The 24,808-nt window shown below is 39.1% G+C and overlaps 1 protein-coding gene across 1 annotated transcript in view; it reads right to left on the bottom strand.

Moving 5' to 3' along the window:
• Positions 1–3,331: 3,331 nt before the first annotated feature.
• Positions 3,332–24,808, bottom strand: part of NR4A3 (nuclear receptor subfamily 4 group A member 3) — a 29,678-nt gene continuing 8,201 nt past the window's right edge. Inside the window, exons 4-8 of the mRNA XM_074899340.1 lie at positions 23,986–24,115; positions 22,849–23,021; positions 17,306–17,505; positions 15,915–16,093; positions 3,332–6,298 (exon numbers count right to left, since the gene is read on the bottom strand). Coding sequence (XP_074755441.1) covers positions 6,036–6,298; positions 15,915–16,093; positions 17,306–17,505; positions 22,849–23,021; positions 23,986–24,115 — 945 coding nt within the window. The 3' untranslated portion in view covers positions 3,332–6,035. The remainder of the gene's footprint in view (positions 6,299–15,914; positions 16,094–17,305; positions 17,506–22,848; positions 23,022–23,985; positions 24,116–24,808) is intronic.

Genomic DNA, 24,808 nt, shown 5'->3' with positions numbered 1-24,808 from the left:
GTTTATGAAAGGCAGGTCCTGCTTAACAAACCTGATCTCCTATGACAAGGTGACCCGCTTAGTGGAGAAGGGAAAGGCTGTGGATGTTGTTTACCTGAACTTTAGTAAGGCCTTTGACACCATTTCCTACTGCATTCTCCTGAAGAAACTGGCTTCTCGTGGCTTGAATGGATGTACTCTTCACAGGGTAAAAAACTTTCTTTTTGTTTGGGCCCAAAAGTTGCAGTGTATGGAGTTAAATCCAGTTGGTGGCTGGTCACAAGTGGTGTTCCCCAGGGCTCAGTACTGGGGCCACTCCTTTAACATCTTTATCAATGATCTGAGTGAGGGGATCGAGTGCACCCTCAGTAAGTTTTCAGATGACACAAAGTTGGGGGGGAGGTTGATCTGCTTGAGAACAGGAAGGCTCTACAGAGGGATCTGGACAGGCTGGAGCGATGGGCCAAGGCCAATTGTATGAGGTTCAACAAGGCTGAGTGCCAGGTCCTGCACTTGGGTCATACCACGCCCATGCAATGCTACAGGCTTGGGGAGGAGTGGCTGGAGAGCTGCCAGTCAGAGAGGGACCTGGGGGTGTTGATTGACAGCCGGCTGAACAGGAGCCAGCAGTGTGCCCAGGTGGCCAAGAAGGCCAATGGCATCCTGGCTTGTGTCAGCAATAGCGTGGCCAGCAGGGACAGGGAAGGGATCTGACCCCTGTACTCGGCACTGGTGAGGCCGCCCCTCGATTCCTGTGTTCAGTTTTGGGCTCCTCACTACAAAAAGGACATTGAATGACTCGAGCGTGTCCAGAGAAGGGCAACGAAGCTGGTGCAGGGTCTGGAGCTCAGGTCGTATGGGGAGCGGCTGAGGGAACTGAGGGTGTTTAGTCTGGAGAAGAGGAGGCAGAAGGGAGACCTTATTGTTCTCTACAACTACCCAAAAGGAGGTTGTAGTGAGGGGGGTGTCGGCCTCTTTTCCCAAGTAACAAAAGATAGAATGAGAGGAAACAGCCTCAAGTTGCACCAGGGGAGATTTACATTGGATATTAAGAAAAATTTCTTCATCCAAGGGTGTCTAATGTTAAAAAAGAAAAAAGAAAAATTGCTAAAAGTGTTTCCATATGGTAAACAAGTTTCCTTTCCTTTTATTTGACAAATCACAACTCAAAAACGTAGGTCTAGAGTACAGTTCTCAAATATGTCATCTGCTGCTAAGAATTTGATTACTTGACTACCCATTTTTTCAATTACTGCATCAATAGTTTGGCATTTTTAAAGTTAATCTTTTTTATCCGTTAGTAATTACTGTTTAATCCATATCTTGCAATATTCCTAATGGTTGGTTTCATTAGTTTAATAAAGAACAGCTAAATATCTCTTTTCTAAATACTACCTAGTTTGTATCACAGCTTAGTTCCAAACATGTGGTTGACCAGGATTTTGAATAGTCTCATGAATGACTTATATACACAGGGTAAACAAGATCAGTTTGAATACATGGGCTATTTTGAATTTTTCAATGCTTTTATCATGTTTGCATAAAATTTGATACAGTGGCAGCATAAATTGCCCAGGGAAAGAAAAGGAAAACAAAGTAAGAGCATTTACTAGACACTAGCTCAATAAAGGATAGGTTTTATTCCCAACTCTATGACTGAAATGCTGTATGCCCTTGGGCATGGCACTCTACTCCTTTTTTCCTGTGTTGCTCATCTTTCTTTTCCTTTTGTCTGTTTGGACTGGAGCTTCTCCTGGGTGAGTGCTGGAGGTACTAGTTAGGGTAGCTAGCAAAATGGGGTCCTGATCTCTGTTCTGGCCTCTAGGTGTTGCTATAATACAAATAATTAATCAAAAGAAATGTTTCATAGTGTCCATAGAGGGAGATGCCAATTTTTGTTAGAGCCACGATCGATTTTATATAATTAAACCTCTCTTTCACCCTCCTCTCTGCAACTTAACTAAAATTTTAGCTTTGTATATTGGACAAATGAACCTGAATGTGAAAAATGAAAGGAGGAAAGATGTAGAAAGAGATTTGACTTGCCTGTAGTTAAAGTTGTTCATTTTAGGGTGTCTCGGTGCCAGCCTCCTGTCCAAGAAAGGTCTCTACTAGAGGAAGCTGCTATTATACTCCTGATTCAGCCTCACCTTCCACTGCCAGAGTCAACCATCAGGCATCACATCCCTTTGCAAGGACTATACCACTGATGACACATAAAGCACACATAAGGACACAAGTGCAGGTGAGCTAGATCAGGACACAGTTCTGTTCTTGCGTCTAAGGACACAACATATAGCCCCTGAAGTAATTACAATTTGAGATACTTGTGAGCTTAGTGAGGATAAGCTTTATCTTCCAGGGTGAAAATTCAGACCCTGATATGAGTTGGTCACGAGATCTGCGTGTTTTGCCTAACAGGGGATTATTATAAAAAAGTCACTGCCATTATCATTAACAATTTTAAGATTCATAGTTTAAGTTTAAAAATAAGGCATAAGAAAAAAGCAACAAATAATTTGGAAGAGTTTGAGCAACCTTTTGTTTTGTCAAATTTCCAAAGAAGGAGCTGACGATCCTGCAGCCTGCCACAGAATATCATTTGGTATAACCTCCAGCCCAGCAGTTCCTGCACAAGAACAGTTCCTGCGGAGGTGTGCCGGAGCCATCAGTACTTATGGCAATACCCGGAATGGTGGCAGATGCCTCTCAAAACTGCATTTGTTGAAAATGCATTTGTAGCCAAACAGTTTAGTCTGGCGATCCCTCCTGCAAAGCAAAGGCACAGTAGGGAAAGGAATTGGATGCACATTTAAAGAAAATGCTGCGGATGCCTGCTAGGGCAATGTCTTACCACGATTTACTGACACAAAGGGGAGCTCAGGACTCTGTTCTCTTTCTAGCCAGACGTAGGTGCTTATTTGGCCATGAACCCTATAGCCACGAGCCCACAAGCCCTATAGTCATCCCCTCCCTCCCTTGTGGCCATCATCATCTGTGAGTTAATTACAATCCCTTCATTGCATGGAGGAGAAGTACAGTGAGGGACAGGTAGTCTCTCTGCTCTAGTCTGTATGTAGTTCAACCTCTGGGACAGCCATGGCCCAGCTCTCAATATCTAATTGAGATTGCATAACCAGATACTGCAGGTCTTATTGTATTTATATAAAAGCTTTTTTAATCAAAAGACTAGTCATTAAATTGCCAGTGTTCTTAAGCATGCTTCACCAATTTTTCCACTTTTAAGACTCAAGTAGACAATTTTTTTAATGTTTTATAAATGATAAAAAATTCACATCAGATTTTAACAGAATTAAGCATACTTATTCAACACACATGGGGCCTCTGAAAAAAATGTTATTCAATTTAATAATTTTAATTTACATTGTATATGTACAAGAGCATTTCTTTCAACCCACAGGTTAACACCACCAAAAAAAAAAAAAAAAAGAAAAAAGAAAAAAAGTACTGCCTTTAGCAGAGTGAAGAAACTCTTGAAACACTGTTGTCTGAAATAAAAACAAGGCACTCTCCCTTAACACCTGATATATTCCTGAATACTGCCTAGACAAAGGCATGTTCACACTGAGAGAGCTCTAAGGAAAGTAGTAGATTTAGTCTGCGTTAACTCTTTCTTTTACCTTCATGACCTGTCACTGGTTGCACTCTAGGATGAATCTGTGTATTGAAGTTGACATGAAGGACAATTCCACAGATGATGGGATTTGGGAGAGTATCACAGTTAAGACTATCTATGGAAGACTGGAGGACACCGGCTACGTGAAATCTCACATGGGGCTCTGGACCTGCTACCTCCCACTCACATTCCATTTAATAAATAAACCTTGCTCAACAAAAAAAGCAATTTTACTGTACTATGCTGATTCGCCTGAAAATTCTTTGTAAGGGCCCACTCGCAAGAAGCACTTGCAAGCCCCCATCTGGCTGGTGCTCAGCACCTGGCAGGATTTGTCCCTAGATAAAAGTCATTTCTCAAGGGACCTTGTGTCTGACACAAGGAGACAAAAGTAAACAAACATACTTTTGGATTTTGTGTCTGTATGTTTTTGTATGCGCACATGTGTGAGTGTATATATATATACGTATATATATTTAGTATATACAAAAGCAAATTCAGTCAAAATATATTTGTCTTGCTGGTCAGGCTTGTTACAGCAACCTACAAGAAACATTAGCTTCTCTGATATTTAATTATGCTATTATGTTTGCACATAAGCTTAAAAGTCAATACAAAAAGCAATACTTTTCCAAATATTATCTGCAGGTAAACTGGAAATATTAACTATAGTGATTAGAAGTCTGTTTCCCTATTGACACTACTATAAATCTTGATATAAGAATAATTTTTTCATAAAAGCACATCCAAACATAGTAAGTGATAAAATACCAAATTACTATTTGAAAACCATACAGTGACTCGATATCTGGGTTATCCTTTGCAGCAATTAGGCAATTCATTTGGCATCTGTTTGATTGTATAATTTAATTTCCATATAAACAGCATAGTTTAAAAAAAGACAAAAGCTAGAATGTTTAAAGCTAACAAAAGATACAGTGACATCAGGTTGACATTCAAAAATTTCCTTAGCAAAATGATCAACAAAATTTTGACTTAATACAGTGCATATAAAGTTTTTTAGAACTAAACTTTTTAAATATTATTTGAATTTAGCAAAACATGAGCAAGATTTTAATATCAAAGTGCTAAACAGTACTGCCTTAGAAGTCACTGCAAATAAACTGTAAAATAACTCTGCTTGTGATTTGACAGATATTTTATATACAAATGGTTAATAAAAAGACACGCGCACACACACACACGCACACAAATATAGGTATATACATATATATATATACACATTATATATATGTATATAGTTTTCCAACTGGTGTATCTGAGTCAGTGTGAACACCCCATTTAGTTATCATGTGTAACAGGGCTCCCATGAGCTGGCAGTCATTGCAATAAATACAGGCAAAGCCATTACAATATACCATGCATACAAACATTTATACAAATAAAGACACTATGCAACAAATTATTTCATATTAATATGGCATCAACAGTATAAACATACAAAAAGGAGTACGAACACGGAATGTTTAAACGCAGCCCACTATATCCTTCCTAGCACTTACATTCATACTATTTTACAAGACTTGCTTGTTCTTGAAAACCATCTTCTGTCCGTTTACTAACTAGTCGCTTATGTTAGAAGTCTAAAACTGAACTATCCCTGATGCTGACCCTGTATGCTCCAGTCACTAACTCGGATTTCCTTAGCTAAGGAACAACTGAGTCACAATTGCTCCCGTGTCTTCCACATACATTTGTCAATAAGTCACGCTACATGGAATCAAGTTTGGAAAACTCTGTCAGGTAAGTTAGTGCATGTAATTTTCTCACTTGATTTCTTCCGTTTGTTTTCATAGTAAAATAAATTAGTTAATAAAGGAGACTTAGTAAGACAGCACTTTAAAAAATTGCACTTGAACATGGGAGCTAACAGCCATTGTCATTTTGCTATAATTGATTTGTATGAAATGTTCAATTGAATGTACTTTGCTAAAAAAGTGAATTTTTGTTTAGATTGTGCTGATGTATGTGCCCTTGATACAGGAAGTATGCTAAAGGTATCCTCACAAAACACATACTACCCTGGCAAACAACTATTTGCTGTTCTTGTTTTCAAACACAGCTTCTACAATTTTATTCCTCATAGACCATGAGGTGTTAAACAACAGATTTAAAACAGTCATGTTAACCTTTTACTGCTGCTGGGATAGCATTGTCCAAAAGTGCCGTATTAGCCATTTAAAAAACCCAAATCACACAAAAGAAAACAAAGAACACAACCCCAAACCAGCAAGCCAGCAAGTTTCAGGCCTCAGGTTGTAAGGACAAAGCGCCAGAAAAGACCTCATTTTAGACTTGGAGCTGCTTTTCTGTTAAGTGAGGGCAGAAATGTTAGCTGTAAGTCACGATCCGTTTGCCTGCTCTGGTGGGCATTTGCCTTTCAGGAGGGTGGTTTGACTCAGAAGGGTAAGGTGTCCAGAAACAGCCTGTCGATAATGGAAGGGGCTGGCACCAAATCTTCCAGTTTCAGGTAAAAGATGCGCTGCAGTCCCAGTGTGCAGAGAGAACGCAAGTCAGCCAGAACACCCAGTACCTTCGGCTCTGCAGACTCAAGCGGTTGTCCTTTGTTTTGGCAACTGAAAGTTAAGTGATCTTTCAAACTGCTTGTGATCTTGTTGCATAGCTCTTCCACTTTCTTTGGTTCTTTTAATCCATGTCGTTCTGCAAAGCAAGAGAAAAAAGACTTAAGCATCCCTACCACAAATGGGGAGAACTCATTTTTTTCAGTGTAACCCAAGTCTGGTACTCAGAGCAAAAAATGCTTTGAAGTAGATTTCTCGACACAGTTGGGGTTATACAATGTCATTTAACCTTTCTGCCACACAAAATAAGAGATCGCAAGTGCCCTTTTCTCTTTAGCTGCTAAAATAGGCAGCAGAGATGCTCAATTATGATTGAAATTCTAGTACAAGGAGTCCAAACATCCTGCTTATCTCTCATAATTTCCATTATATGAGACAGAATTAATTGGGTGATTTTCCAGCAAAACTATCACAGGAGGTGTTTTGGAGATTTCCGTGCTTCCCCACCAGTTGTGAATGCTCAATAACTATGGCAACCATTATTTATTCAGTGAATTCAAGTGGCGATCGATATCCTTAGCCAGCTCCATCAGCGCTGGGCCTAGAATTCCACCAGGAATTTGCAGACACTCTTATAAGAAACTAAAGGCACCTTACCACCCTTTGTTATTTTGATCAGCTGCTGCTTTTTATTTTATCTTTATCTTTAAAAGCTCTAAAATAAAAGAAGCCTGGAAGTTAACTATTTTGCTTTGACCGAGCTATGCCTAAAAGTAAGAAGGCAGCTGTGTTATCCATCACAAAAACCTCAGCATTCCTAAAAGGAAGGGGAGTTGGGGTTTTCCCCCCTTCAAATAGCCTTTTAAAATGCTAGAACCATGTTAAATGCATCCAAAGTTATTTAAGCATAAGGAGAATTAATCAGATTTGTGATTCATTAAAAGCAGGCTCTGTATTGGTACACGGGGAAAGATAATTTTGGGCTGTTTGTTATCAAGATTTAGTGGATAAATTCATATAACATTTCAGAACAAATAGTGATGTTCTGAGTTGCCTTTGACTTTGAAATTCACAGGTAAGTAAGAACTTGAATAATAGCAGTGTCATCATAATTTACACATGAAATAGAATAATACCAGATAGGGCAGTCTAAAAAAATGAAGGTTAAGTTAATTTTAACCAACTAGATATATAAAAACAGTGACAACAGTGAACGAGGAGAAACTAATTATGGCAGTTCTTGTGTTTGATGCACTTGAAGTTGTCTGCCTTCCCTGGCCCTCTCCCCCATCCCTGGCAGCCACGGGCCATATTGTGCCCATTTCCCCTCTTGTTCCTCAACTTGTTCCTCTACTCCAGGAGGAGCAAGCAATAGATACTTTCTCTGCCTGTTCCCTAATGAACAGTGGAAAGAGTACAGTTTTCTTTACTTCCAAAAGCAGGCGTAATGTCTGCACAAGGCGCAGCAGTGCCTTGCCCAGGCATGTGTGTATAAACTCCTCTCTACCTCCCCTTACCACCTGTTTTGGCTTCATGTTCTTGACAAACCAATAAAACAGATGGGATTCAAAGAAGGCAGTCAGAAATGTAAAGGTCTGATTTTCCACTGATATTCACTCATTTTACACTTTTTTCAACTGTATTTACTTAGGCAGAGCTAGCTCCTGAAGAATACTGGTTTGGGATCAGAATCAGAGATGTGCAGATGTGTACCTCTCTGGACAGAAGCTACTTGCTCTGTCATTTCTTAAATCAATCTGCCCTGTTGCTTCAGAGCAACACTCAACCAAGCAGTAACATCTGCTTCAGACATACTTTTCACATTGCAGGAATTAAAAATCTTAGGTATTTTAAGCGCTTTGTTTACATTAAAACACAAGGAGTCAATGAATATTTAAAGCCTTTCCAGTAAATGGTGTATAGTAATTATGTAAGCCTTAACTATACAGGTCACTGAGAGTAAATACTTAGGCAGATTCTGACATTAAAAATCTTGGCGGATAAATATTTTATACAGTTTTGAAAAGCTGTAGGGTTTTCTTTTTACCACTAGCCTACTGAGAGAATCTGCAGGACATTAAATTAATCTTGCAGCCTTTGAAGAGTTCCCATCTTTTAATCTGTTTTGAGGTTGTCTCCTGGCTGTGTAAGTGAAGACATCTTTATAGACCTAGGGAGCTGAAATACTAGAATGGATCCAAAATCTGACTACAAATTAGCAGAGCATATTTTTAAACCGATGCCTCAGTAGATGTGTACCTTGCTGCAGAGTATGGAAAATTATCTCTGGCTCTGGAGCGCACAGTAATGTTGTTAACATTTCCAGCCAGAACTAAACAGTCTTTGTCTCACACAGACAAGTTCAGAAGGTTTCATGAACAAATCTTTGGTGGCTAGCCATGAAACATACTGATGCCTTACTTTATTTAAAAAAAGTAGCCTTACTTACATACTATAACTACTTACTATTAAAAAAATCATGGAAATTTGGAATTAAGAGACACTCTGTCCTTAAGCTGCTCTCTGGTGCTACAGCATTAAAGCAACCTCGGATAAACCAAACTGGCCTCTCCTGCGTGAATTGCCATGCAACGGCCTTTGCTACTTGCAAATCTCTTCAAAGGTAATTACTCCTCACAACTGGAACTGCCTCAGGGGTTTTCAGTCTCCAATCCCTAAGGCATCCCTTGTGGAACCATAGAAAGTCCAAGCCACCTGCGTGGAAGCCCTTCAGCTAGTAAAGGGCACTGCATGCACTGGCACTGCACTGCCGTCACAGTCTCTAGTGTTAGTATCCAAGTAGTTTCTGGGGAACGTACTCACATAAGAAACAGCTCCCCTCTTTGGTAGTCTTAGGTCTAATTTACTCAAAGATTTAAATTTAATAAAATTCAAATAGTAGGAAACACTTTTTCTTGCCTTTTCCACACAGCCAGTCCCACTTGCACAAAGAATGACCCACAGTCTTTCTTACTCAACCTAAAGGGAGCAGCACGAAGCACCTGTGGTAAGTGTGTACACAGGTGCCGAAGCCAATGGCCTCTAATCATTCACCGTCTTCCACAGGATGTTCTTATTCACATGGGAATGAGAAGGCCAAAATTTATCCCAACAGGGACAGCTAGTCAAAATAGATAGATTTTCTCTAACTGATTGAGGAGGTGTGTAAATATTATTGTATTTGGATTTTCTTATAATGACAATTAAAAAGGCACAGGTAAAGTGAATATAGGATTTCTCAGCCTTGAGTTTTAGGATACCATTGATTTTTGCAAGAAAAATGGTGATTTATGGCAAAGATGCTCTCCATAAGCCTGTCAAAATGATTCATCGGAAGTCTTGCCTCTAAAGCTCTGCAAACTTAGCAGCTCATCCTGGCAAACTGAACACAGCAAGTATTTTACACCTTTCTCCTTTTCCCAGGAATCTCAATGTGATTCTGTGCTATAAATACATTGATCAGCAAAAAGTTGATAGGAAGAAAGCAAAAGAGCAGGAAAACCCTTCATCAGCTGTGCTAGTTCTTCTTTCCCTAATCTCTGATTTGGGGTAGATTATGCCAGGGCTAGGCAGACTGAGCACTACTTTTATGAGAAACACCTCTCAAAGAGTACAAGTATTTCAAAGACCTTGGGTATCTCAGAGACCCCTGGGCCTTCTGCTCTGTGACAGGGTGGGTCAGTTCCAGCCTTAATTCATTCTGAGGTGTCAGTCCAATCGGAAATGCAACAGATTTATGCTTGCAGACTTAAAATAGGCCTCTTGACTGTCTCGGTTTCAGTATAGTTATCTGATTTTCTCTTCCCCTTCACAATCCTCTTCCCCTTCTGTAACTCAAACACAAGGCTCAGTTGTCCACAGCTTTCTGCTTGTCTCATGCACACTCTGTTACACAGCAAGGTTGCAACAGCAGATCCAAGAGTCTCCTTTCCTGTTGCAATCTGGCCCATATTCATCCTGCCTAACCTTCAGGCACTTCACAAGGGTGCACAAGCTAGGAGCACGGACTTCTTGAGCTCTTCCTAACATCAGTGGAAGGATGAGCATTTTTAGAACACAATTCAAATTTCAGGTGGATGAATCTGTATTTCTCCATTGTTTGTGCAAGGTAACTAAAGTCAGATGAGTTGAATGACCACACAGGACAGCACAGTTTGCTCCCTCCCTTAAGAACACCACAACGTAGCACAGAAGCCACTGGTGCTGTAGGAGGGAAAAGTTCTTGCCTCAGCAAAAGGGTGGGAGGGGAGAAGGAAGAGTGAGTACTTCACTTTGATGCTGACAGTATTTCCTTCAGCAAAGTGGCGGGGGGAAGGCAGACAATGCAATCTGGAGGTTGTTTTTTTTTTTTTTTTTTTTTATAACTGGCTCTCCTACACTCCTCCAGTCTGCCACCTGCTCGTATGTAGACCCAGCACACGAAGCACCCACTCTGGAGGATCCTGGCAACAGGACTGAAGGATATCTGCTGCTGAAGGGAAGGTGAGCCTCCCTTCCATAGGGAAGTTGGAAAAACCCATGTTCAGAAGGGAACTGCAGCAGCCAGACCCTTTTTAGCCAGACAGGACTCCTTACTATTTCTTGGTATGACTGCTGGTGCTAAAAATTGTTTGTAAACTGGAATGGAAAGCCCAACAGCAGGAGAACAAACACAAAATCATAATTAATTGAAACCTCACAATATTCTTCAACATTCTGGTGCCAGTCTAACAAAGCATTAAGAGAGTGAATAAGCCCAACATATACAGTGGTTCTGGGCTGGTCTGTAACACACTTAAAATAAAACATATGCTGAAAGAGCTTGGCTGGATGAGGGCTAGAATGCTCTGTACTCAGCAGCATCCCACTGAGAGTGTCAAGTGGGCAAAACAATAATATTTTGATGTGGATAGAGAAAGAAAGAGGCAGAGAGGAAAAGCGAATCAACAAGACAGAGAGAAAAATACTAGCAGTTTTAACAGGCAGAAATTCAAGGCTAAATTAGAGTGTGCCCCTGAGATAATCTGCCTTGGACTCTAGGTTTTTATATTTTCACACTGTTAAAAAAACTGTAAAGCAGAGCATTATAAATGGTCATTTGGGAAGTTAAGGAAGCATTTTCAAGACTAGGCTGAACCAGTGTCTGGTCTACTCTGCAAAACTTCATCATCAACACTATCCAGTCCAGCATGGAGTGACTGCGCAGGGACACTTGTGATCCAGGCAACACACTGAACTGATACATAGTCCATGTGGCACTAAGGACAGTACTTGTCCCAAGACAACCAGCATTTTCCTTCCATGATGACACTGTTCTTTAGCTCATTAGATCCTACATCCCAAAAAAATAACAGGACAGAAATAATTTCTTGCTTTCATGGGGATGTGGGGTGATGTCATGTGTTGTTTCCTAACTACTTTTCTTATGGCTGATGCTCAGAGTGCCACTGATGTGCTCTGGAGGAAGTTGTGTCCAGCCCTTCTTAACCAACTGAAGGAAGTAAAAAAAGAGAAGAGAGACAGAGAGAGGAAGATCCTAAAGGAGTACCTTAAAGAAAAAAGATACACTTTGGCATTGCAGAGTTTTAAGTTAACTGTTTGCAAGCCACCCACAATAAACCAGATGTTACTTCTTTCATTTTGGGTGCTCTTTCAAGCTGATGTCCTATCTGAAAGGACTTGAAAATTCAGCAGCAATCCAATATGATGCTTTTCCTTCTAGGCAACATACCGCAAATTCCCAGGAAACATAAAATAAACAGTAAAAGCACAAATATATGGACTTTCTAATGTATTATACAATTCAAAATACTATAAAATCTTTTCCTGTTTATTTTATATTGTGCATACCTTTAGTTTTACTCAAAAAGCAAGTAGTGAATTAGCAAGTATTGTAATACTCACTAGGTCTCCTGTCATTCTCTTCAAAATTACTAAACAGAATGAATGGTCATGTATGCCTACCATATATGCATCCTATGCTGTGACCTGCAGCTGTGGTTGAGATGGGACATGAACCTTTGCATGTCCAAACAAGTCAGCAGGGTTAGTTAAAGGGCACTGGAACTACTGGGACTCTTACTGGGGAACCAATTTGACTCAGAGTCAAAATGAGAGAACAACCTTCAGTATCTTGGGACACTGGAAAGAGTGGAATGTCTTTTAGCTTCCAACACTAATTTTCACATTTATTCCCCCTTCCTTCACTGGGAGAGAGATGTTAGTTCTCCCTATCACTCTTGCAGAACAGAGAGAGAACATGTGAGAGAGTAGCGACTTCTTTTACTTTTCTCCTTCAGCAATACTGCCAATGACTAGTATACAGGAGGATTTGTTTCTAAGAGCTCCTCTTTGTTTGGGCTATGAAAAGCACTTATGAAATCAAGAAGAACAAAGAGGTCATAATTCTCAGGAGCATTTTTCTTTACCCGGAGAGACAATTCTTGAATTCGGTGCTACCAGAGATGCTGTACAGTATTAAAACAAGCTATGACTATTATAGAACACTGGGTTGTTGCCTTTTTCTTTTTTTGGTTGAACCATCAAGTCATGAAAAGTTGACTAATGCAAAGTAAGAACTGGAGCAATTTGTGTAATAATGAAAATTTTGCTCAAGCCGGCATTTAAGTTTTGCAGTGTTGCTAATAAAAGCAAACAACTAGATTCACAAAACAGAGCTTTCCTGCTCTTTCCAATCTTGCAGATCAATGACAAAGATATCCCTCGGGGACATGAGAGATTCCTGGTCAGATTCCCTTCCTGTTGGAATCAGATCAGAGACTGGGCCTTGGGTGTCCCTCTGAGCACCAGCTTGTCCCCAAATCATTGTACACAACAGCCATTTGGCAGCCTGTGAAATATTTTAAATGGCCTCAATACAAAAGACAGTGATACTCAATAGTCAGATATCCTATATTCCTGGAAAAGGTCACTCTCTCTTGCTCTGACTCACAAAAAGGGCTTGAGCCATGGCTAACTACCCATTACCTCCGGCAGTCCATTACAGGAAAGAAGAGTACCTTCTCCAGAGGTAAAGAATAGCACCTAAAACACCCACCTAAGCCAAACCTCAAAACAATGCTTAAAAATGTTTAGATTTTTGAATTTCAGATTTCTACAATTTTTTTTTTTTTTCCTTTGGTGGGACTAGCTGAAAACCAGCACATGCCTTGTCATACTCAAATGGTAGAGAGAAGACAAGACGACATTTCTCATGGAATGCAATTCCAGAGGCAAATCTCAAGGCTTTTCTGAATATAAAATTTCAATATACTATTACTGAGAAAGTCTCAAAAGAACCCTGCCCACCAGCATTTTGTGCTGTAGTGCTCTCTTAGCCATAATTACCTGATTTCCTCTTTCTTTTTTTTTTTTTTTAATATCGTTCATCATTATACAATACCATCCATTTTCAGGGACCAAATTTCTGGCTGAGTCCCTACATTAGCTAGCTGCCCTCGGAGATCTGAAACCTGTGAATATAAATCACTAGACACAGGAGCTTCGGTCTAATTTAGATCGCATGAAAGTATACTCTGTCCTTAAGAGCAAACCTGCAGAGATATACTGGCCTCATGAAATAAAAGAATAATCTGAAAACTACATTCATTTTAAGCACCATCTCATACAGGTGAGAAAATCAAGAAAATCTTGACAAATACAGAAAACCTGAAAGCTTTTATGGACATAAATGCTCTTCTTTTAAAGGCAACAGTTACTTCCATTTGTTTAGAAACTTTGGGAAGACCAGACAATATAGCCAACTCCTGAAAATGTTATTACCAAGGCAAGGAAGAAATGAGGGATGTTATTAATTAAAAGACATTTCTATGAAATATCTTAGGATGACCTGAGCCAGCCACTGGACTAACTTCGGCTCCTTATGTAAAGGCAACCAAACACTGCCTAACTGAACAAAGAACGATCATGTTAGAACAGGATATGGGTTTGTAAGGAGGAAAAACTTTTCTTCCTATAGAACAGCTTTTTCTACATTCACATAGACAGTTTGCAGGGAATCCTATTCATCAGCCTGCATCCTCTCAGTCAGTCCTCTCCTCATCCTTATCAGGAAGATAATAGAGAACAAACTCCAGCTATCTGTGTCTACCTAAAAACGTGTATCTAATATATAGTAAATAACCTAAATTAATGATAGGTGATACATGTGAGAATATATGCCTGTGTATAAATATATATGGAGAGAGCCAGCACCTGACCTTGATTTATAGATATATAAATGCATACGCATACATATACACATTATATATGCATACACACACATCTATAAGTATTTATAATACATATATTGAAGTATACATGAATGCATGTCTGTGGATGATCTAGGAGTCAAAAATAAGTTGGGAATGGTCTTTCTTACTTTAATGTATCACTCATTTTGAAAATTTTTCATATAGAACAAAGCAACTCCAATGAGTTATTCTGGACTTAAGAGTTTTATCAAAGAAACTAGACTCCGGACCTTAATGAACCCTTTCCAATTGCAGAAAGAAATGAACAGAACTAAAAATTTTAAATATTTTTCTTAAGAAGCAGAGTTAATGCTAGAACATGTATACGCTAACCCTTTTCCCAAATGCAGGAAGGAAGCATACCATGTAAGCACTGAAGCTGAAATCTTGGCCCTACAAATGGCAGTGGGAATTGGCCAATTTATAGTTTCTATATCTTCCATTAAGTGTTTTATCTCAGTGTTTCCCAAGCATTATTTTAACCTAGGTAAAATGAAGATTGCAGCTGATATTGTTGAGGCCACCACCTGCAAACTGGTGGATGCCTGAAATGCAGGAGGAAATCAATATCCATCCTGATGGAGCTTATAGCATTCCTGGGAAGATCAAGCTCAAGGCAAACTGATGCCCTGTCTCTCACTGATGACACAGTTGCAGCTTTATACTACCAGGTTTTCTGAAAGGAGTGTGAGGCTCTCAGTAGAGATGAGTGCTGCTCTGACTTCTGCTGTATGGTTGTCAGGCACCCTCACTCTCAACCCTTCCTGCTTCTGTCTGCCATGCCTCTTCAATTACAAGAAGCCCAAGGTATGCAGTGTGTACTTCAAGGAGCTTTACTGTTTCAGGAATGAGAAAATTACATTTTGCAATGTTATGCTCCCTCGTTTTGTACTTACTAGCCAGATTTGGCGGATTTTGACATTAGTTTCCTGCTGTTCGCCCCAGCAGGCAGAAGGGGTGATATATGGTCACATGCATACCCAAAAGCTTTTGTATAACTGCAGAAGAGGATTTTTTTCTTTCTATTCTCCAATTTTCTTCTTCAAAAAAAGCAGAACATGGAATACCTACAGTAGCTTGGCTACCAAAAGCAGCCTGCCTGTCACTGTGAAGCACTCTTTCTGGTCTATCTTGCTGAGAGGTGAGCTATACTAGCTGTATGTCGTCTAGCTCTCGAGCTACCCTGATATTAATATTCCTACAAGAAGATCTAGCCCTGGTCATTTCATTAGGCTTTTTTTTTGATTCAGCAAGTATTTTGAATGTTTTTGTAGGAGCTGCACGATTTGCTTGGAAGTGGTTTGCTTTCCAAGAAAACAATGAAACCATGAAGAAAGAGAGTTAGATTACATCTTAACAGGGGCACGTGATGGCCTAATGTTAGTACATAATTTTGATACGGTCTTTACAGTGCTTAAAAATTATACTCACTTTACCCTACATATAGTTAACGGAAGTTTCTTGAATCTATATTAAAGCAAAGCACTAGACTCTAAAGCTTTCTATTAACAAAGGAGCACTTACCTGTAATCATAGTTAGAGCTGATAAACTTGCTAAGGCTGGGATATCAAGGTTAAGGCTCTTTAAGTTTAAGGAAAAGTCTTTAATAGAGTCGAGCCACTCCCCAAATCCACGAAGGCACTGAAGTCTATGAAGCACAAGTCCATTGCAGAATACAAACTTATCCTCAGCAGTATCAGACCTCAAATAAAAATAATTGAAAAAAAAATTATAAATGCATCTTCTACTTTACAGCAAAATGCATAACCAGTATTGAAGTGTCTGTCATGTAAAATCCAAGGCATATTATCCTGAGACATATGTGGGCATTCACATTTGACAATATGCTTCTCCCTTGGGGCCAAAGTACAACAAACAAGCTTCTATGATTGCTTACTTGGTAGAGTTATAAGCCCGAGGTTAGCTGTAGCATGTGGTGTAGACTGTCTAATTAGTTAAGATTTTGGTCCTGCCCAAAGGCATAAACAGAGAAGACATTTTACATTAAATACTGTATGTTTGAACCAAAGAAATACTAAGTGTGTGCATTTTGAAATACAAAACTAATAAAAACTGGAGAAAAAAAGAGATTCTGCAACTCTCAGCATTTACTCAGTCTCATCTGCATTTATCAGATCGTAAAAATTGATAAGGAAAAACCAATGGAAGATACATGCAACAATCCACCACAATACACATAACATCATAAACTGTTTTATATGAAAACCTGTGCCTAAGAGAGATATTACAGCCAAGCTCTCCTCTTATTCCCCTCCCCATTGCCAATATCCCTGTTAAAAAAACGTGTGCAAAGGTCATTTTCAAACTAAAGAAACAAGGGCATAATTGAAATCACCAGTTTGGAATTTTCTCAGTTCCTGAAAATGTTTTTGGTGAAGTGTTTTAACTAGTGCCTGACTGACAAATAGCATTTCACTGTATTAAATGACTTGGTATTAAGAAGAAAAACAATCTGAACAAGATTTTAAATCTTCTTCACCCCTTTCAAAAACAGATGACAAAGATGCACGTGCACAAAAGAAGGGGGAAAAGGTAAAAGCCTTCATACTGAAGGTGCTTTTCTATAGTTGTGCTGATGAGTATGAAGCAAACTTGCTCAAATAGTACCTGAGGATCAATTTCAATTACTATAGAAGAAGAGGATGGGGTATATCAAATAAAAAGAAGCATATTAGCAAGACCTATGCTCTCTTTTTAAATCACTTCCTTGTTTTTTCTGCACTGTAAAACAAACTAAACACCATATCCATTGGATGCAGACATTGCTGATGTTTTGTGGGGTTTTTTTGGTACAATTGACAATGTTCAAAGATAGCGCCATATTTATTTCTTGAAAATATTCAGATGGATGATTTTTCACATCAGCTGAAGAGGAAACGAAATAAATAGTTACCTGATGGAGAGTCTTAGTACAAACAGCTCCAAAAAAGCTGATTCTATGAGTAATGTCTGATCTTCTTTTGGGAGGTCAGTAAATCCTGGGATTTTTTCTGCCCAGCCTCTAGTTATGTCAATGGAGGCAGTCAGAAGATTATAGAACTGTTGTACATGTTCTGCATCTGTGCCTGCAGCAGCCTGATCAGTGGAACAGTACTAAAATAAAAGCCACAGAAAGCAACGTTATATGCATTTAAGGGCATTCTGTGAAACATACAGCGTTACTTGCCCGACAACATTTCCTTCTGTGGCAAAGCTGGTATTACTATCAAAGGCATAATAAGTAGGTCTACATCTATCTACCTGTTTGACTACCTACAGGCATTTTGCTATTCAGATGTATATTGCAAAAATATTTCCACATGTATACAAAACATTTATATAAATAAAATATAATGCTTATCACACTTTACAAGTACCTATATGCCATTAGCAAGCAGAAACAGAAACCTGGTGGGTAGGATGATTTTCATCACACTAGAAGAGGAATACTATTTAACTTACTACAATTAAACACTTTTCCTATTGATTAATTTGTCTCAGTATGTCCAAAATGCAGTTTTCTTCCAAAACCTCTCAAACTGCATTTTATCTGACAGTGATAGAGACACGTAAGATAAATCATGTTTTATCTGACACATGCAGCATTGCTTCATTTGAATACGGAATTGGTTCAAAGTAAAACAGCTGCCCCATATCACCTCTTATCCTTCAAATAGAAGCATTTAAGGTTCAGGAGAACCTATTATCCCGCTTATGTGGCCATAACTCTTTCAGACAACCATTCGACGGGCTCAGCTTGCTCAGCTTGCCTGTGACCCTCTGACAGCTCCCTCCCCGCTATCTCTTACTTCCTCACCAGCGGATCCCTGTCACTCCTGTGACACTGCTCTCTCTCTCTTGGCAGAAAATACAACAGGAGCTTTCGTGGCTTAGTCCGATTCTGTGCTTGGAAAGTGCTGATGATTTTCTGAGCAGGAACTGAATAATTTGGTGTTTATTGTAACAACATCCTCGCCATCAGACATCTGGTGGGTTATTTCTGGGAGAGACTTCATACCCACTCTCTCTCTGGGACTCAGCCAAGGAGAGGTTGGGGTGGCCTCCATGGCTGAAAGAAGTGTGCATGCCCTCTGAAAACAACTTTCCACATGCAGTTAGGGCTTGAGTCCATCAGTCTAAACGTCTGCCTAGCAACTCCCCAAGCCATTGTAGAAGCAGGAAGACCCACATCTGTTTCCTGATCAGTAACAGTGGGTTGCCAGCCTGACAGAACCTTATTACAGGCATGCCACTTGGGCTGCAGATATCACCCAAGTTGCTAACTGCAACCCAAAAGTCACCCCTGTGCAGGAAAGAGAGAGGGGGCAGAAAGCAGAACTTCTTGGGTAGGTGCCCTATTCTCTGCCTGTCCTAGTTGGAGCTGGTTGCTGTTGGTAGGTAAGGGATGAAGGACACAGGTCAGAGTCCCTGACTGACTGGAGAACCATAGCAATCCTAGAGAGTTCTGGGCATATCTGGGGTAACAGTGCTAGCCCTGAACGACTCTGTTCTGCTTACCCAACACTAACTGCATGAGTTTCTCATGGTAAGATCCAGCTCACATCCCTAGTCAGCTAGTGAAACCCATGCAATCCCTCTTGTAAAGCTTATGGGGAGATAAATTCTGCCCCAGCTACTCCGAAGGATCCTGTGACAGTAAAGCAGGTAGAAGCCAAAATACAGAAAGGATGTGAAACACCAGTATAAAAATCTGTATGCTGTATCATTTACATGTTCAGTCCCTCATCTGAATGGAGCAGTTGAGGATGCCCAGGCAGAATTAACTAACTACTCCTGGCACTGGAATGCAGCAAGATGCACTGGGGTGATTGGTAGGTAGAAAAAGATCATATGCTTTTCAGAGACTTTGCGTGTTCTGGACCTTCTTAAAATGAAGCTGTGGAGCAAGCCAAGACAGTCTGCATCTTGGCCTGGGAGACGTGCTTTGCTGGGCGGGGGCTGACCTATGATTCCTTCTTTCTACGTGGGGAAACCAAACAGGCCGATGGAAACTCCTGCCTCACCATAGGTACTGTTAAGGCAAGACACATTCTTGATGCTTTGAGCAGTGAAGAGGAAGGAAAAGGAAAATATAAAAGATACTATCCAAAATTCATTCTAAATATAATTAATCACAAGTCAGTGTAATCATGCCAGGTATTAATTTGTTCCCAATATTTGTAAAGTGTTCCTTTGGCAAAAATAAGGCAAAGTTTTAGCATTTTCTAATGAAGCTGAATGCTGCATTATGTCACATAACTGTGAATGCTACAGTATGGTATATCCCACATGGGGCACTTAATTAAATCAAAGACATCTAAAAAAATTATAACCTGTATTTATTGTTATAGTTTATCCCGTGAAAAAAATTTTAGAAGAGTGGTAAAAAATTATATGGAATTGTATCATTTTTAGCTGCTGTAATATGCCACTGCTTGCTACAAAGAGCACGTGCAAAGAATAGCTAAAATAAAATATTATTTACTTGTAACATGACTTACGAGTATATAAGTAATGCTAAGCAAGATGTATAGCTTTGTTTTATGCACCAAAATCTGTGGTTTTTTCCATGATTATTTCATTGAGGAGAGCTGATATTTGACCTAACTTCTGACCAAGAGAGCTGGTAAGCCTGCCCTTGGTCAGGAGGCCACGGTACGGAAGGGCTCTGATCTGCATTTCTTAACCTGCCCTGTGTGAACTGGAGGCATGCCTGGAGAAAGCCAGAAGACAAAGCTCTGCCTTACTCCTTTGCTCAGAGCTCCTTTGGGAATTAAATGAAGCCCGACTGTTACTCAAGGAGGGGGTTGCACGTGTAGCCAGCAACATTAACTTGTACAGTATATCTAAAGAGATTCAGAGAGCCTGATGGTGAGGCGAGCTTGATAGATAGCACAACCTAGCTCTACCCTTTGGCTGCTTTCACCAGACCTTCGTCAACTGATACAGCTGCAAAAGCCTAACAATAACTTCTCTGCACAGAGGAGAAGCTATGCTTGTTTTGTGGCTGGGGAAGGGGCGGGGATTATTACCTAAATGCTGCACTCTCCCTCCAAAAAGGCAACATTTCTGTTTAAGTTGCTGGCTATTCTGCATGAATAAGGACAGCAAGATACAGGGTATGTTTCTCATCTCACTTACTTAGAAGTGTAAACTCATGGAATTGTACCAGTAAAACAGGTGTGAGGCCGGACTGCGGCCCTTGGCCTTTAAGTTTCATAAACCAAATTCTCTTCCTAGCAATTGCTTTTTGAAACCAAGTACCTAAATATACCATTGCTGTGGACTGGTAAGTTAAAACCTGTGCTGAAATGAAAAGCAGCCATGTTCTGAACAGAACCAGTTCCAATCTGTTATGGTTTAAAATTCATAGCTTATATAATGTATTTTTGGTTTGGGGTTTTTGTTGGGGTTTTTGTGTGTGTGTGTGTGTGTATGTTTATTTGGAGGGAAAGGGTACACATTCCTCTCTGAAACTCTTACCAGTATTTTTAAGACAGTCAAGACATTACGGCTTGTAAACATGAAGACCATGCTAAACATTAAGGTCGTGTCTGTGGAAGTGTTAGGACTGACTCCAAAGCCAGGTTTCCAGATCTACCCATTTGTGGTGCTCGGCAGGATCACAGACTAACTGAACATGCCATAAGTTAGTCTTTACAGGTAGAGGATTATTCTTCAAAGGGATTTATTAGCATTGCAGTGTGTTTATGACATATTTCATTTAGTTTATCTCAGTTTTTATACAGCATTTGTTTCTGATCTCCCTTAACTTTTCAAAATAAGTATAATGTTTATGAAAAACATAAGAATCTATTAATTTCTTTCCACGTATTTTTGTCTTTTCAGTACTGCTGAACATAACAGACTATTATTTTATTGTAAAGAAAAACTTAGATATTAATATGTCCTAACAGACAATCATACTTAATCTTTTAGCTACCAAGACTAAATTAATTTACTGTCAATCATGTGCTTCCTGTAATGTCAGAATTGTTCAGCAATTAGATCTATGGGCTGTTTTCATTAAAAGAGAAATAATTACTGCAGGACAAAGAAAAAAGTCACATAAAAATACACAGAATTCATTCACAGGTTTTTGTAAATGCAAAAGAACTTTCTATCTATAAATAAATAAATAAATAAATAAGCTTAGATCCTGCTTTCATGGCCTGAACTATTATATGCCTGTAATTCTGTGGAACCCAGCAGATTTCTGTCAAAAAGCACAGCTCGTCACACACCTCGATACTTGCAGAATGACCTCCTGAGACATTCTGGGCAAGTTAAAATACGAAAATACGTGTAAATATGGCTAATGCATTCTCCCCTAAAAAGCTGTCAGGTACTAACCAGCTATATTCTTAATAATAATTTGGAAAATTATATGATTGTGTACTTACAGATTAGCTTGAAGAAAAGATATTACAACATGCTTAAAATTGCTAAATGATATAGGTTAGTCTAAAATAGAATAATGCAATTTTTAGATAATTACAACCAAATACGCTTTAGTATTAAATATTACTTAGCAACAAGTGATAAATGGCCAAAGTAGATGTTGTCAGAGTACAGCTGTATTTTTTACAGTCTCAGATTTAATCATATTTCATTAAGGGGAAGAAATTTGATCTTGTTTTTCTTAGCTGTATTTTTTCTTTTCCTATATCAATCTGTCTAAAAATGTAGTTAACAAGCCATTTCAATGCCGTATTTTAATAACTATAGAACAGGTTTTTAAGCTTTCAAAATTTTCCATGAATATTTAAATGGTGAATACGATACATTAAAGAACAAAGTTACAAAAATATATAATCTCTGGTAAAACTTTGCTGAGATAATTTTTTTTAGAATTTTGATTTTAAAAGGTTTGCTTTACAAAGGTGAATTTTACTGAAGAGATATTCATGCTGGGATATCCAATGCCAGACCCTGGTCCCACTTAAATAATGGCAAAATGCCTACTGATTTCAATAGAAATGTCCCTATCCATCCAGCGTTGCTTTGCACAACCTTTATATCTGAATATTAGGGAAGTGCTGTTAGATTTTAGCCTTCGGAACCTGGAAATTAAGAAACTGGACATATGAGTACAGCTCCTGAGTTTGGTAGATTAATCAATCATATCATAATTGCTAGTGTTTTGACACAGCCTTTTGCAAGAAGCATGATCTATTTGTCCACACATTTTTGCTTTCACTCACCTATGGAATACACTGCAGGTAACTTTGTGATTGAGATCCTCATGATGGATAGTTACTAACACTAATTTCTACTGCACCTCCTTTCTCCTCATCGTCCACCTACCATGGAAAGACATGTCTGGCTGGACAGATTTCTAGCCGCATCCAAATTTCACATTGAATTTCATTTTATCAAACCAACTGGTAAGTAGAAATGCAGTTCATGAACCATTTATATGTGGAAAACAAACAGGCAAAGAAAAGTGAGACATACTCTTGAATAGTCAAGCTCCCTGGGTGTGGAGTCGGTTAAAGCTCGTACGAGGGCGTTCATCATGCTGATGGGAGGAGAAGGTGGGGAGGGCTGAGAGGGTTCTTGCTGTAAGGGGCTCTTTGGTTTGGAAGGCAGCCGACCTCTTCTCCCTTTCAGGCTGTCGGTACGGACAACTAGGTAAAAAAAAAAAAAAATGAATCAGTTGTGAAGACACCAGCAAACAATGGACCAGAATGAACACCTGCTTTTCTTATGGTGGCCAGCCTGGCAAAAATAAGAGCCGTCTCCAGTTTCAGCACACGCTCTTGATGCCTTTGATTGCAAAAGGAACACAAATGGTACCAAAATTGCGTCAGATCTATGATCGTAAGCAGCAATGTAGCTGCTGACTGAAAGCCCAGCTGTGTTCCTAGTGTTCATGCTTTGTCTGCAGCACATCTATACGCCCGTGTATGTGTGCCCATGCACACTCACACACACACACTGACACTCCACTACTGAAAGGAAACAGAATGCGAAACACAAATTCTAATGTTCCTACTATCGGTGCACCTTTTAAATAGCAGAGTTGCTCATTCAAAGTAATTTTAGCTTTCTTGAAGCACTTGAAAAAATATGGTAATGCTATACAGATAATATTATCCATGTTAGTATTTGCAATGAGACTGCTCACACAGTATTACTCACATGCTTAAAATATTTGCAGAAATGGGACTAATGAATTGATCTCATTTCCATTTACATTAATTGCAAATTTACAATCAACTTATGGGAACAAGACAAGATCCTATGTCAAAATGTGTGCAATCCAGTGCAGTCCCCAGTGAGATAACAGGGGGAAGCCAACAGCATTATTGAGCAATGTTCAAAGTTAATAAAGGAGACATTTTGGCCAGTGTCAAATTATCCTCCTGTGACCTTGCTGGTCTTGAACTCTGGGGCCTAAAGTCTAAATATGATAATACAGGTGAAAAGAAGAAAATCAATACATTATTACACAAATGCACATATTTTGGGGTAAGTTATGGATCCCATCCCTGTAAAATTCATTGCACAGATATCCGAGTCCACACACACACACAGATTCATTCAACATAGTATTTCAGTGTCTGGGATAATAATAGCAATAGTCCTTACCTTCTTTAACCATGCCGACACTGAGACACTTCTGAAACCGGCAGTATTGGCATCTGTTACGACGTCTCTTGTCCACTGGACAGTTTTTATTTGCCAGACAAACATATTTTGCATTTTTCTGAACTGTTCTCTGTGAAAATGCAACACAAAAATAGTAAACCGATCGTTTCTTGAACAAGTTAGAACCTGACAAAATGTGTTTTAATTACAACATGAAAAGCGACAGTGCAATTCATATAATTAGATAAAATTAATTTCCTAACACACTAGCCTGCAGGAAAAACAATTTTATTAGTGTTAGCTGCTGACAATGAAAATCATCTAGGATTGTTCTGAAGCAAGTCTCTGGAGACAGGCAACTTTGAATGATAAAATCATATCTGAAATTACCAGGTCATCACATCTACCTTTGGGGATTAGATTATCTCCGCTTTTAATATCCCTTTGGGAACAATTTTCTACTTGGTTCATTCCCTTGATTATTGCTGACCTTATTAAAATAAAATCAAAATGATCTGCAATGTACTTCTCTTGCTATCTCTATTGTTAGTCAAATACCACAATAACTGGTTTGGTTAGCCATTAAAATCATCAGGGAGAAAAATAAAAATACCAGAAACCCCTACAAAATATGTTTAGTTAAATATTCTGGGAAAGCTAACCTGACCTGGGAGAAAAACAGACAGATTATACTGTAGTTATATACATTTAATTAACTCGAAAATGATCTTAAAACAACAATAAATTAAAAATTTGTAAAAACCTGGTAAGCCTTGAGAAAATGTAACAAATATTGATATTGAAAATCAAAAATATATCAATA

The sequence above is a fragment of the Athene noctua genome, chromosome 2 (genome assembly GCF_965140245.1).
Source record: "Athene noctua chromosome 2, bAthNoc1.hap1.1, whole genome shotgun sequence".
Taxonomy (NCBI): domain Eukaryota; kingdom Metazoa; phylum Chordata; class Aves; order Strigiformes; family Strigidae; genus Athene; species Athene noctua.
The sequence above is the reverse complement of the archived record's forward strand: the minus strand, read 5'-3'. Positions and strand labels throughout refer to the sequence as shown.